At 41.0% G+C, this 10,925-nt stretch overlaps 2 protein-coding genes across 2 annotated transcripts in view; both read right to left on the bottom strand.

The window, feature by feature from the left end:
* Positions 1 to 3,421, bottom strand: part of lrit2 (leucine-rich repeat, immunoglobulin-like and transmembrane domains 2) — a 6,540-nt gene extending 3,119 nt beyond the window's left edge. Inside the window, exons 1-2 of the mRNA XM_037697788.1 lie at positions 3,301 to 3,421; positions 2,323 to 3,107 (exon numbers count right to left, since the gene is read on the bottom strand). Coding sequence (XP_037553716.1) covers positions 2,323 to 3,107; positions 3,301 to 3,410 — 895 coding nt within the window. The 5' untranslated portion in view covers positions 3,411 to 3,421. The remainder of the gene's footprint in view (positions 1 to 2,322; positions 3,108 to 3,300) is intronic.
* Positions 3,422 to 6,133: 2,712 nt separating this feature from the next.
* lrit1a (leucine-rich repeat, immunoglobulin-like and transmembrane domains 1a) lies at positions 6,134 to 10,524 on the bottom strand. The gene is made up of 4 exons (XM_037686788.1): positions 10,163 to 10,524; positions 9,415 to 9,875; positions 8,429 to 8,734; positions 6,134 to 8,137 (listed from the first exon to the last, which is right to left on the bottom strand). The coding sequence occupies exons 1-4, from the start codon at positions 10,285 to 10,287 to the stop codon at positions 7,071 to 7,073; spliced, it is 1,959 nt and encodes a 652-aa protein (XP_037542716.1). The 5' UTR covers positions 10,288 to 10,524; the 3' UTR covers positions 6,134 to 7,070.
* Between the last annotated feature and the right edge of the window lie 401 nt (positions 10,525 to 10,925).

The raw sequence follows: 10,925 nt of genomic DNA, 5'->3' as shown, positions 1-10,925 counted from the left end.
ATGGATGGATGGATGGATGGATGGATGGATGGATGGATGGATGGATGATGGATGGATTTAAAAATGCTCTTTCAACTGATTCTTATTTTTACTACTTACTTTTACAGCCTTTTGTTGCTCCTTATAATTTTTTTAGATGTTTAGCTCCCATCCATCCATCCATCCATCCATTTTCTTTCGCTTATCCGAGGTCGGGTCGTGGGGGTAGCAGCCTAAGTACGGAGGCCGAGACTTCCCTCTCCCCAGCCACTTGGGCCAGCTCCTCCGGGGGAATCCCGAGGCGTTCCCAGGCCAACCGAGAAACATAGTCCCTCCAGCGTGTCCTGGGTCTTCCTCTGGGTCTCCTGCCGGTGGGACGTGTCCAGAACACCTCACCAGGGAGGCGTCCAGGAGGCATCCTAAACAGATGCCCAAGCCACCTCAACTGGCTCCTCTCGACGTGGAGAAGCAGCGGCTCTACTCTGAGTCCCTCCCGGATGATCGAGCTTCTCACCCTATCTCTAAGGGAAAGCCCAGACACCCTGTGGAGAAAACTCATTTCGACCACTTGTATCCGAGATCTCCGAGATGTTTAGCTCCCATAAATTTTAAAATGACCTATTTTTATTTTAGTTTCAACCATTAATAGGTTCCACTGTGAATAAAATATGGTGTTACAAGATTTGTAAATTGTTGCTTTCTAATCTAAAAAAGTTAAATCTGGTCCTCTGGACATTCAAAAAAATAAAATAAAAATTGTAGAACGTTTGGTCTTTCAGCACAGAAGATCAACATCATCAGGCCAGGATTCTGCGGTCTACACTCATCTCCAGACCAGTGGTCACTCTTTCAGGGATGAAGATGTTCACAACCTTGATAGAGAGGAACGATGGTTTGAGAGAGGAGTAAAGGAGGCCATCTTTGTGAAAAGAAATCGTCCATCATTAAACAGGGGTGGAGGCCTCCGTGTTCAACTGTCCCCCACTTACAATGCTGTGATTGCTAGTATCACTCAACCCCCTGTGAACAGTAAACAGCCATCAGTGTGCTAATGATCCATTGTTAGGCTGATGGTCCTTCTTGAGCATGTGATCAGCTGGTTTTGGTTGTCAGCAGCAAACTGGTTGATCCACTCTGAGAAGGTGCTATTTATAAGACTGAGCTGAATGCAGCACCTCAGACTGAGGAAGTCTTTCGGATGAAAGACGAAACATTTCGACATTTTTTTTTTTTTTTTTTTTGAATGTCCAGAGGACCAGGTTTAACTTTTTTAGATTTTTCTACCTGGATTATTGAGCATGCATCAGGATATGTTGCTTTCTTAGTTACATTTTATACATATTACACAATATCCCAACTTTTGTGACATTAGCGCTGTAAAATCTGAACATAAAAACTTACACAGCACAGCTAGTCCTGAAGGAACAGTTTTGTTTATGTTTTAGCGCCATGTAAGTTTTGGAATAAATATTAAATTTTATTATTATTATCCATCCATCCATCCATCCATTTTCTTTACCCGCTTATTCCATTTTGGGTCACGGGGGTCGCTGGTGCCCATGTCCAGCAATCACTGTGCGAGGGGCGGGGTACACCCTGGACGGGTCGCAAGTCCATCACAGGGCCACATAGAGACAAACGAGACAAACAAACATTCACTCTCTCACTCACACCTAGGGACAATTTAGAGTTACCAATCAGCCTAACATGCATGTTTTTGGACTGTGGGAGGAAACCGGAGTACCCGGAGAAAACCCACGCATGCACAGAGAGAACATGCAAACTCCACCCAGAAAGGCCCCTGGACCGGGGTTTGAACCAAGGACCTGCTCGCTGAGAGGCAGCAGCTCTACCAGTTGCGCCACCGTGCTGCTATTATTATTATTATTATTATTATTATTATTATTATTATTATTATTATTATTATTATTATTATTATTATTGTTGTTGTTAAGACAAAAAGTCATTTTTGATTTCATCTCATGAACTTTTTGACTCTATCTTTACACAACAGAAGGATGTAAAAAAATCACAGCAAATACTAAGATTTGTATTAGTTGCTATTTTAGCTAATATTCAGAAATATTTCCTCTCTAAAGGTCAGGAAAAATGAGCTTTACTTTGTAATGACCCAACAGCTGTGCTGCAATCTCTAATAACATAAATTAACTGATAATTTGGTGCAAGCTGACAGAGTAGTGGTGAAACTGTAACTCTTATCATATTAAAGACGCATTACAGAAATATGTGATTTAAAAAAATATGTATTTAGGTTTCTAATTAGTCCAAAATTATCGTCTTAGCTGCAGTGTTGGTGACACACCATAGATATTACACTCTTACCATGAAATCCTCTGATTATCTTCAGGCCATATGTCCACCACACTGTGGGCTCTGGCCTGGCCTTGACCGTGCAGTGCAGGGTGAGGTTGGAGCCCTGAGGCAGGCTCATGTTGGTTGTGGAGGAGCTGACAGAGGGTTTCATGCACGCCCCGAGCTCAACCTCATGGAAGAACTTCCCCGCCCTAAAGTCCGGCTCTGAGCAAGTCAAGTAGGAGTTCATCAGAATAATAGGGGGGCTCAGGGACGAGACAAACTCCACGAAACCTTTCAGGCGGCAGTCGCACAGCCAGGCGTTGTCGTGTAGTGCCAAGACAACATTCGGCCCGGACACCTCCCGTTCTTCCACGTTCTGCAGCTTTTGGTAAAGAGGCCAGTTCTGGAAGACCTCCTTTGAAATGACCGTGAGCCGGTTGAAGGACAAGTCTAAGTATGTAAGACCTGGCAGGAATTTCAAGGCATGCTCTGGCAGGACATCCAGCAGGTTGTGCTTCAGGTCCAGAATCTTCAGAGACGGCGTGTCCTCGAACGCTGTCCATGGTACTGAACGCAGCTTGTTCCCCTGCAAACGGAGCTCGGTCAAGTTGCCCAAACCTTCCAGACCTTTGGAGTTTATAAGAGTAATGTCATTAAAGTTCAACCACAGGTTTTCCAGGGAGGTAGTTTTTGAGAAAGCCCCTTTGGGAATTTCAGTAAAGTGAGATTTTTCTATGCGTATTTTGGTCAAATCATCTGGAAGTTTCTCTGGTATGGCTCCAAACGCGCTCTCCTCCATACATATGAGTGACCTGGGGATTAAAACATGATCTGTATGTAATTAACAAGTTACTTTCTTTTACAAATATCCAAAAGTGGCACTTTCAGGCTTAAACTGCATCATTCTTGAGTTTGTTTTCTTCAAATTGCTGACCTACAGTACCGACACAAATAAACACGTTAAAAATACCTGTGTCCTTGTAAACACATGGCATCAGGCCTTACCTTCCATGTCGGTCATCAACACAGCTGCATCCGCGCAAACACAGAGTGGAAGTATCACACGATTGAGTGCTGAACACAATTAGGACAAAAATGTAACAAACTGTGTCCATAGTCCGCAAAAAGTCCCAAATATGAAGCTCACATTCGTGCTGAAGAGCAGCACGGCCGACGACAGAAGCCTATTAAGGCTAATCCCTGACATACTGAGCAGGAACAAGTGACATCTAATTCTTGGGAAAGACGTGCACGATTAACTCTTTACTGTGCCACAGCATCAGATGCACCTTTCATTGGAAAGCACAGTTTGCCAAGTGAGTGCGTTCAGGCAGCTGCTTCTGTGAGGAAATCTGATTAAAATGTGCAATGTGAAATTTGAAAATTTTCATGTACATTTGATGTAAATGTGGGGAATCATAGTTTCACATGTAAATAAACTTATATGAACACACATTCTCCATGTAGATTTGGAACTAAAATACTGGTGGAATTTCCATGTGGGAAATGGTAAACTGCCATGTGACATATAAAAAATGCTTTTTTTTTTTTATTCAGAGAACTTCATGTGAAAAGTAACATGATGAAATAACAAATTTGGATATAATATGTGTTTTGTATGTGTATTTTGTAGATTTGTGAAAAACACATGAATTTTAAAAGTAAACAAATGTTCTTTCCCCATGTAAATTATTAACGTTTTACATGTGACGTATGTAAAACATATGGGAAACACTTTTTAATTTTCAGTGTATATTTGGAATAGAAAAAAAAAACTGCTTTGTACTGGAAAATCAAATGATTTCACATGTGAAAAAATATAAATCAGCATGTTTTTTTCTTCTGATATCACATGTAGGTTTTTAATAAATGCAAGGCATAAACATCAAATGTTAAAATGTGTTGAAATACCATGTGATGGCAGATCCCATGTCAGTGATTTTGGAATATTTTCAACATACTGATGTGTTCAGGTGCAGTCTTATGGTTTACCACATGTGATCACATGTGGAAAACATTCATTCCTGTTTTCATTGTTTGTTTGCATGTTAGTTTGCTTATTTGTTTTTATTATTTAAAAAAATGGGTTAACAAAAGAGCACTTTGTGGTTTGATGTGATGAGTTCTTTTGGCAGCCTTATTTTTATTACAGATTCAGAAAGTGTTTTTATTAAAGCTTCTTGATATTTTTTAAGATTTTGTTTTGTAGTAATTAAATACATAAGTTGATCTTTTTTATATTTTGTGGCTTAGCCTCTCATATAGCTAGAGGTCCGATTCAAGTTCAGCTCTAGTCTTTATTAACAACCTCCCTGTCATCTAATGCTAAAGAGCAGGAGTTTCTGAATGTTTTCATGTGTGGGACAAATCTATCAACATGAAAGGACTCGTGGGCCACAAAAATGCGAATTTAACTCTCAACTTGAATAATATTTTGGAGAAAGGACAAAGGTTTACTAATTTTGGTGGAGAAAGAGTTTTAAATTGTTGTAAATCCAAAACATTAAAAGCCTCTAAAACACTAAGCTTATATATTTTTGTATAAAAATGATTTGATTTATTTAATTTGGTGGGTCTATGTTTGTTGTTGCTTTGTGTTTGGAAAGTTGATTTTAGTCTGTTCTCAGCAACAAATACATCATTTGAGTAAGTGTCATTTTAAAAGGGGATTGATCAGCCTTTTGGACCATGGATGACCCAAAAGGCTGATGGAAGTTTTGAAAAATTGTCCAGCTGTCAGTCGCGACAATAAAATAATAGAAGGTTTGATAAAGTTGATCAACTCGTATGTCAATGATACCATGTTATATTCATTTAAAAATGTCTATTTTCCATCTTGATTCTTTTATCAACTGCCATATTTAACCAAGTTTTATGAATCATTATCCAAAAGTCTCCTTTCTGGTAGAAATCAGTAAAGGTTTTTGGTGCTTTGTACCATGAAGTGAAAATAAAACTATTATAGCCAAAGGTTTGTATTTTCTTTAATATTGCTTATTTTGAGAAGATTTTTTATCATCCATTTTGCTGTGAAGCCTAAACATTATATAAAAAATAATTACCAATCTGCAGAAAGTCTGCATTGACCTCGTAAGCCTGCTGGCTAAAATGATAGCATTTTTAAACTGCAGTTGTGGGCTGCACAAAATCACTCTAAGAGCCCCAAATGGCCCTCAGGATGCACTTTGGGCACCCGTGCTACAGAGCACATACGTATAAAGTTTAAAGTAAAAGTGAACGATTGTATTGTAGTTAGGAATGTACAATGCTATCGGCATTATCGGTATCGGCTGATATTAGCAATAAAGTTAAATATCGGACATCGGCCATTCCATCATAATAACTCATCAATATACTGTAAAAGGCGCTGTTTTTGTTGTGACAAGGATGCCTGCAGTGCAGCACAACGTTATGACATGACGCATGCCATTGAGTTTAGATTTGTGAAAATTTACAAATTTGCACAGTTCGAGTGTTGTCATTGTGTTAGAGAGTAAATGTCATGAATAAATTTGACATTAAACATAATCCAAGTTGAAAGGTGAACACACGCCGCCCCCCCCCCCCCTTTTGGCATCTGCATTTGGTAGCAGGCCAAACTGACAAAGACCATGCAGAATTTTGTAGTATTTTTTAATTTCACAGCAGAGAAAGCTATGCAGTCTCTGTAAATAGGTGTAGGGAGAAAAAAAATCGGTATTGGTACCGGCTATCGGCTGAATAAGTTTTAACATATCGGCATATTGGATATCCGCCAAAAATTCAATATCATGCATCACTAGTTGTAGTACAGATATACAATCACAGCATTACTCAGTAAACTGATATAAAAGTGTATTTATTTATTCAAATATGACTGGAATAAACAGATCTACGTACAACAAATTACGGTGCCTCTATTCAGCATGAAATAGGAATTTTATTGTTTTTCATTGCTGAGAATAAAAATATCTAATGTTTAATTTTTACTTGGTATTTTCCACTGTATTTACATTGTGTCATAAGTCAGTCCTTCCTGTACTTCTTTCCAGCTCCAGCTTCTCTCTGTTCATCAGTGTTGAACCATGCCTGTGTGTATATCTTCTCTGTGAACTTATATAAACAGAGGCACAGGATTAACTGTTGATGTAAGTATGCATCGTCCAAGAAATATTTACAAATCGTACACATTCATATGATAGAAACTATATATTCACCATAAGGTTCCCTATAAGTCAGGTTAGGTTAAAAAAGGTTGGGATTTTTTTTTTCTGTTAGGACATGCAAGTCACAAAAAAATATTTACAGTGTTTGCTGTAATCTGACTCGTTTTTTTACAGGTTTTGGGAATAAAAGAAAATATTCTTTTACAAATACAATCAAGTCTTACTTTTCATGGATGAGTGTGTGTGTGAGCACAACAGTTCCTGGAGTAACAATCCACAAAAAATTTTCTGGACATAAAGGGTTTGTCAAACTGATATTTCCATTACAGTGCAACGAGCAAAAGTCCTTTGATAGAAGTTGGCTCTCTGTGGTGGTGGAGTAGGTGGTGTTATCCAGCGAGGAGGAACAGGTGGAGGGGAATCCCATGGTGTGGGCTTATGGGAGTGAATTTTGGGAGGATTGACATCAGGATGTTGCGTAGGAGGGGTGTACGGGTAGTAATGGGGATATGGATGTGTGTGAAGACGAGGGAGGTGATGGGGATGTGGATGGGTGTTGGGTTTTGAACTGTTGTGTGGATGAGTGCGAGGAAACTGAAGTGGAATGGGAGCCGGAGCTGGAGCATGATGTCAGCAGAAGTACTCGTTAGGCTGTCCCTCTATCTTTGCTGTGGATTCTGAGTCTAGGCTGGAGCGGGCCGACAGCAGCCTGTTGGACTCCTCTGGATTCAGTCTGTTTAAATATTCGCCCTCGAGCCCTTTGGCCTTTGTGCCAGGAGAAAGTGTCTCAAAAGTCACATATGAATCTTGGATGTCCTTTGATTTCTTTCCCCAATACTTTTTAATGCGCCTCTTCAGTGCCCCGCAGCATACAATGACAGTGAGCGGGACTGCGATGACACAGGCCACGGTGATTACAATCACATTAATCAGCCTCTGGGTGCCGGTAGCACTCGCTGCTTCATCAGTGGAAAATATCACACACTGTTCTTTCTTGGGGATCAGCCCCTTCACACACACACAGGCAATGTACTTGGTTCTGGGCACCAACCCATCAATTGTAACCCGGGTCTGGCCTGCTCCAACATTGATCTTTCTCATATCTCTTTCTCCAAACACTGCATACAACACACTGTATGCTGTTGTGTTCTTGGCTTTGGGTGCTCTCCAGTTCAGAGAGATTGTGTTGTCTGTGTCTCCCACCACCTTCACTGAGCGGACCACCCTGTCAGGGTCCTGTTGCAGCGATGAAGTGTTGGCCGATAGGTTACTCAGATTTGTTTTCTCCAGATCCAGCAGCGTGTCAGAGTTGGAGGAGGTTCCTGGCTCTTGGGTGACTCTATCTGTCAGGCTGTAGCCCACCAGTCCAGAATCTGAAGCAAGACCAGGCATGAGGTCAGCATCCATGGCAGGTAAATTTGAAGGGGTGGATGTTGGAGCTACATATCTGGCCACCAGTTTCTCTTGGTATGCAGCTTTGCCCATTTGGTTCTGCTTCTTGACTTTAGCTTTCTTGTCTGCGTTGGTCTGGTTTCCCTCTGGTTTGGGGGAGTTAGAGACCATGAGAGAAATGACAGCCTCTGCATTTCCAGCATAGTTTGTTGCCTTGCAGATGAATTTCCCTGAATCAAGCTGAGACACAGCTGAGACGCTGAGGATGGACCATGTGATCCCCTCCTTAGATGTTTCCTGCTGAACTGAGGAGGCAAAGAGTAGATAATATACTTGTTATTTAACAAATAGAGATTAAAAAAATGAATAGAAATCAAATCCATATCCCTACATAATAAGTATAAGGTGATTATACAACGTTGCATTCATTGATCATCATGTGTTGCGTAACTCTCTGTGACGTTCACAGCTGTCAGTCAGACTTACAGTCTTACTAACTCCAATGGCAGCTCTCTGTTTAATTAACAGCAGCACTGCAGAGCATGCAAATCATCTTATCTCACCCACAACACACAGAATATGTCATCTGACCTGACCTGTTCCATTCAGGTTTCGTCCGTCTGCCCTGCGCCATGTCAGGTCTGGAATGGGAACTCCGATAGTCCCACAACGAAGCAGCACATTGTTCCCAACCGCACTACGGACTCGTGCCACTGCGGTGTGGATTCGTGGGAGCTGACACTGCCGTAGCTCTGCATCGCTGAACAAGACTCCTGACAAACTTTCAGGGGCTGAACAGCGGAGTCTTGTATCGATGAAAGCCACAGACAGAGTGGGAGACTTCTGGAACTGGACCAGATCATAGAGCCGGCAGTCACACACCCAGGGGTTATCATGGAGACCTGAGGATGAGGACAAAAGTAAGGCTGCAGGGGAAAGAAAGGCATCCAGCTGTGTGCAAAGTGAAAGAGCAGCCCGCAGATGGTTGCTGTGGATGTTATGATTATAATCCTTTAAGAGGATTGACATTTAATTCATAAACTACTTCATGGCCATGATTATGGCAATAACAATGTTGGTGATTATGATGGCAAGTGAAATAGTTTAGCGGCCGGGCTTTTTGCCCTTTCACCTTTTGATTGTTGAGGCAAACAGCACCTGGAAGAGCTTTGTCTGCTTTTATTTAAAAAAAAAAACGTATATGTAGTGAAGCAAATGACAGCTGTTAGAAAATATAAAGAAAAAGGGCTACTTGTATTTGAGTTGAATTTTTCCCAAATATTTTATGGTATTTTCAATCACAGTTTACATTCTTTATTTGGAGCTCCCTGGAAAAAAGTTTTCAAAAATTGAATTTCCTTTATGGGTTTTCTTAAAATATTTACTTCATAGAAATGTACTGTATGATGGTAGTCATTTGGGACTTGTAGCCTTACTGTTACTCACTATTGATTAAAAAATGCATTGTGTTGTTGATCCTTTTTGCATTTGATGATCAACAAAGTTGAAAAATTATGACTTTATATCACTCAAGACGTCCAAAAAAGGCATTTTAAACTGAAACACATGCACGATGTCTTACCAAGGATCATCTTGGAGCTCTCTGGTCCCTGTGTGGGTTTAGCAGCCAGCCAAGTGGACAACACCTCCGCCGGCAGGGTCAGCAGGCTGTTACTGGACAGATCCAGGTAGGTGAGGTTCTTAATGTAAATCGTGGCCTCTGCGGGCAGCGAGGTGAGCTGGTTGTTGTGCAAATCGAGGAGTCTGAGGCTGGGCATATCCATGAGAGACTCCCAGGGAAAGGCAGTGAGAGCATTCCCATCCAGACGAAGCTCTTCCAGGTTGAACAACCCCCGGAAACTGTTGGGGCTCAGAGCCGAGAGCGTGTTGAAGGACATCCATAGGAATTCCAGACTGGAGAGGTAGATGAAGGCTTCGCTTGGAATCTGCTGGACGGACGTCTTCTCGATGCGCAACTTCGATGTGTCAACTGGGAACCCGACAGGCACAAGAGAAATGTCGGGGTCGTTGCATATTACGCTCCTAAAAAGGGAAAAGTTCATCCACAAGGGTTATTTGAATTATAAAACAACCCATTAAATAACAATACATTAGTTAGTAAGAAAAATTATATTTAAATTGCACTAAATAGGTCAAAGGCGGTAGAAAATGTTGTGGAATTATAATTCACAAAAAAATCTTAACAGGTTTCTAAAATGGCTTTTGAAAAATAATCCTGTATTTAATAAAATTAGACCTACATGAACTTTCTGAACTATTGTTTGCACATGTACTATCCATTTTTAAGTTCTTTCTTCCAGTTTTCTTACCTGGCTTTGGATCCATCGCTTAGGTTGTGGTAGAAACAGCTGCACTGTGAAGGGCAGCAGCTCACTGGGGGGAAAAGTTCAAAGGTGGCCACGCCGAGCCCCAGCAGCACCAGGACAGACAACATTTTGGCCCACTTTTACGCATGCACCAATTTGCCTACATATGCCCAGTTTGTGGCTGCCGAAGTCAGAGAGAAATGCTGTTTCCACTTTCATTTATTGGACTGTCATCCGCGTGGCTTTGTCCCGCCGCTGCGCTGTCTCATAGTGATCAGACTGCTGTGAGTCCCGAGATAAAAAGGATAGACAAGGATTACTGAGAAGAATGGCGTTCATTTCATCTGGATGCGTTTTGCATCCCCGAATCTGATAGGCTGCACACAGACGGTCCTATTTATTATCATGGGAGGAGGGGAAAATACACTTCTGAATGGTCATAATCCACTGGCATGCTTTTTTTTTCTTTCTCTCAAATGTTGCATGTTCATTTCAGCTCTGCCGTCACTGTTAAGCTTCAGGGCTAGACAAACTGTTTTACCACAAGGTGGCCCCTAAATCACAATCACAGGGGCGTTGTTAGAACATTTTTGCTCAGAATTGCCCATAATATGTTTTATTATTTCTCATGCTCAATTTTAAGATTTTTAAAAGTTAAAAAAATATATACAGTGCCTTGCGAAAGTATTAGGCCCCCCTTGAACTTTTCAACCTTTTGCCACATTTCAGGCTTCAAACATAAAGATATTAAATTGTATTTTTTTGT

The sequence above is a fragment of the Nematolebias whitei genome, chromosome 1 (genome assembly GCF_014905685.2).
Source record: "Nematolebias whitei isolate Nwh7 chromosome 1, NemWhi1, whole genome shotgun sequence".
Taxonomy (NCBI): Eukaryota; Metazoa; Chordata; class Actinopteri; order Cyprinodontiformes; family Rivulidae; genus Nematolebias; species Nematolebias whitei.
The sequence above is the reverse complement of the archived record's forward strand: the minus strand, read 5'-3'. Positions and strand labels throughout refer to the sequence as shown.